We start from the raw sequence: 1,534 nt of genomic DNA on the forward strand, positions 1-1,534 counted from the left end.
CAGGGACCCGCAGAAGCCTGGCCTGGGGCGCGCGCGCGCCTCTCATGCCAGCACTCGGGAGGCTGAGGCAGGAGGATCGCCGCGATTTCGAGGCCAGCCTGACCTACATAGTGAGACCCTGTCTCAACAAAGCAAAACGGAGGTTTAGTGCCAGGGCCACGGTCATGCAGCCGGTGAGCAGAGAGCCCTGGTCCGGGCTCCCCAGGTGATGCTGACCTCTGAGCTGCCGGGCAGCGGGTAAGGAGCCACACTGAGGCAGTGCCGAGGGCCCGAACTCCTCATGCTGTGGGTTCTGGGGCCTGCAGGGTGAAGGGCTCTCGAGTCCCAGGCAGGGGTGAGGGTCACAGGGCTGGAGCCCCTGCCTTACCTGTCCCCAGGGCCGGTCTCTTCTGAGGCTGTGGGCGCCGGGCCCTCTCCATCTGCGGGAAACAGGGCAGACACTGGGCTCCCTGACTGCTCTCTGCACCCCCGAGCTGCACACCCGCTGGCTCACCTGGCCTGAGGCTGGGGCCCTCCTCGGTGGGGCTCTCGGTGGGGCTCTCGGGCCACTCCTCAGGGGAGCTGGGGGCCCCCATGAGTCCCTCCTCCGGCTCTCTGTCCTCATACTGCTCTTGCTCTTCCCCGGGGCCTCTGGGCTCCTGGAAGGGGCAGAGTCCCTGTGGGCTCTTGGTCCCACCAGTACCTATCTAGGCTTTATGAGGCTGGCATCCCGCTCCTGCCCTGCCCCAGGCCCCAAGACCCTTGGAGGTAGACGGCCCTCCCAAGGGAACCTACAGAGATCCTCCTGTCTCAGCCTCCGGAGTACTGGGATTACATGGGTCTTAGAGCTCTGTGGCTGGGGGCAGTGACCTTTCCTTCTCTGCCTCACTCACCATTTCCTCTGCACCCCTTTCGGCCTCCTCCTTTCCATCAGCCTCTGGGGGTTTGTTGTCCACAGCTGCCTTCTGAGGTCCTGCTGTGGCCTCTTGGACGGCATCGTGCCCGCCAGCCTCTGTGGGCGTGGGTTTGTCTTTGCCGTTTCCTCTGTCTTTCTCCTCAGGTTCCGCTGGGACCTCTTTCTCATGGACTGGCTTCTGTGCAGCCGGCGTGGCCTCCTGCCCTTCCCCGTCCTCCCGGGGTTCAGCTCTGGTCTCCTCCTTCCTGTCCACTGTCTCCAGAGAGGCCACTGTGGCCTCCTCCTCCTTTCTGCTGGCCTCCTTCCCGCCGGCCTCCTTCTGGGGCTCCCCCCCTTGCTTCTCCTCTAGCCGCCCAGCTTCACCCTGCGGCCCTGTGGGGACAGCATCCTCCACGTCCGTCTTCCCCGCCGGGGCTGCGGTCGCCTTAGCGGAAGCCCCTGACATCTCGGGCTCCTCTGTGGCTGGGGAGACCCTGCTCCCCTCCTCGGCCAGCTTCCCTTCCTTGGACTCCATGTCTAGAAAGAAGACCGGGGCCAGGTCAGCCCTGCCCCTGCCCCCGGGAGGATGTCGCAGAAAGCCTTGGTGCCCTGCATCCTCCCTGGCCGTGGCCGAGTTTCCCCGGCCCGGCCGAGTTTCCC

The 1,534-nt window shown here is 65.6% G+C and overlaps 1 protein-coding gene across 1 annotated transcript in view; it reads right to left on the bottom strand.

Moving 5' to 3' along the window:
- Smtnl1 (smoothelin like 1) overlaps positions 1-1,534 on the bottom strand; it is an 8,176-nt gene that overhangs the window by 4,379 nt on the left and 2,263 nt on the right. Inside the window, exons 3-6 of the mRNA XM_033756606.1 lie at positions 873-1,411; positions 494-638; positions 368-419; positions 161-299 (exon numbers count right to left, since the gene is read on the bottom strand). Of these exons, the coding sequence (XP_033612497.1) occupies positions 161-299; positions 368-419; positions 494-638; positions 873-1,411 (875 nt within the window). The remainder of the gene's footprint in view (positions 1-160; positions 300-367; positions 420-493; positions 639-872; positions 1,412-1,534) is intronic.

The sequence above is a fragment of the Fukomys damarensis genome, unplaced genomic scaffold (genome assembly GCF_012274545.1).
Source record: "Fukomys damarensis isolate Sample0158 unplaced genomic scaffold, DMR_v1.0_HiC HiC_scaffold_27, whole genome shotgun sequence".
In the NCBI taxonomy this organism is placed as follows: domain Eukaryota; kingdom Metazoa; phylum Chordata; class Mammalia; order Rodentia; family Bathyergidae; genus Fukomys; species Fukomys damarensis.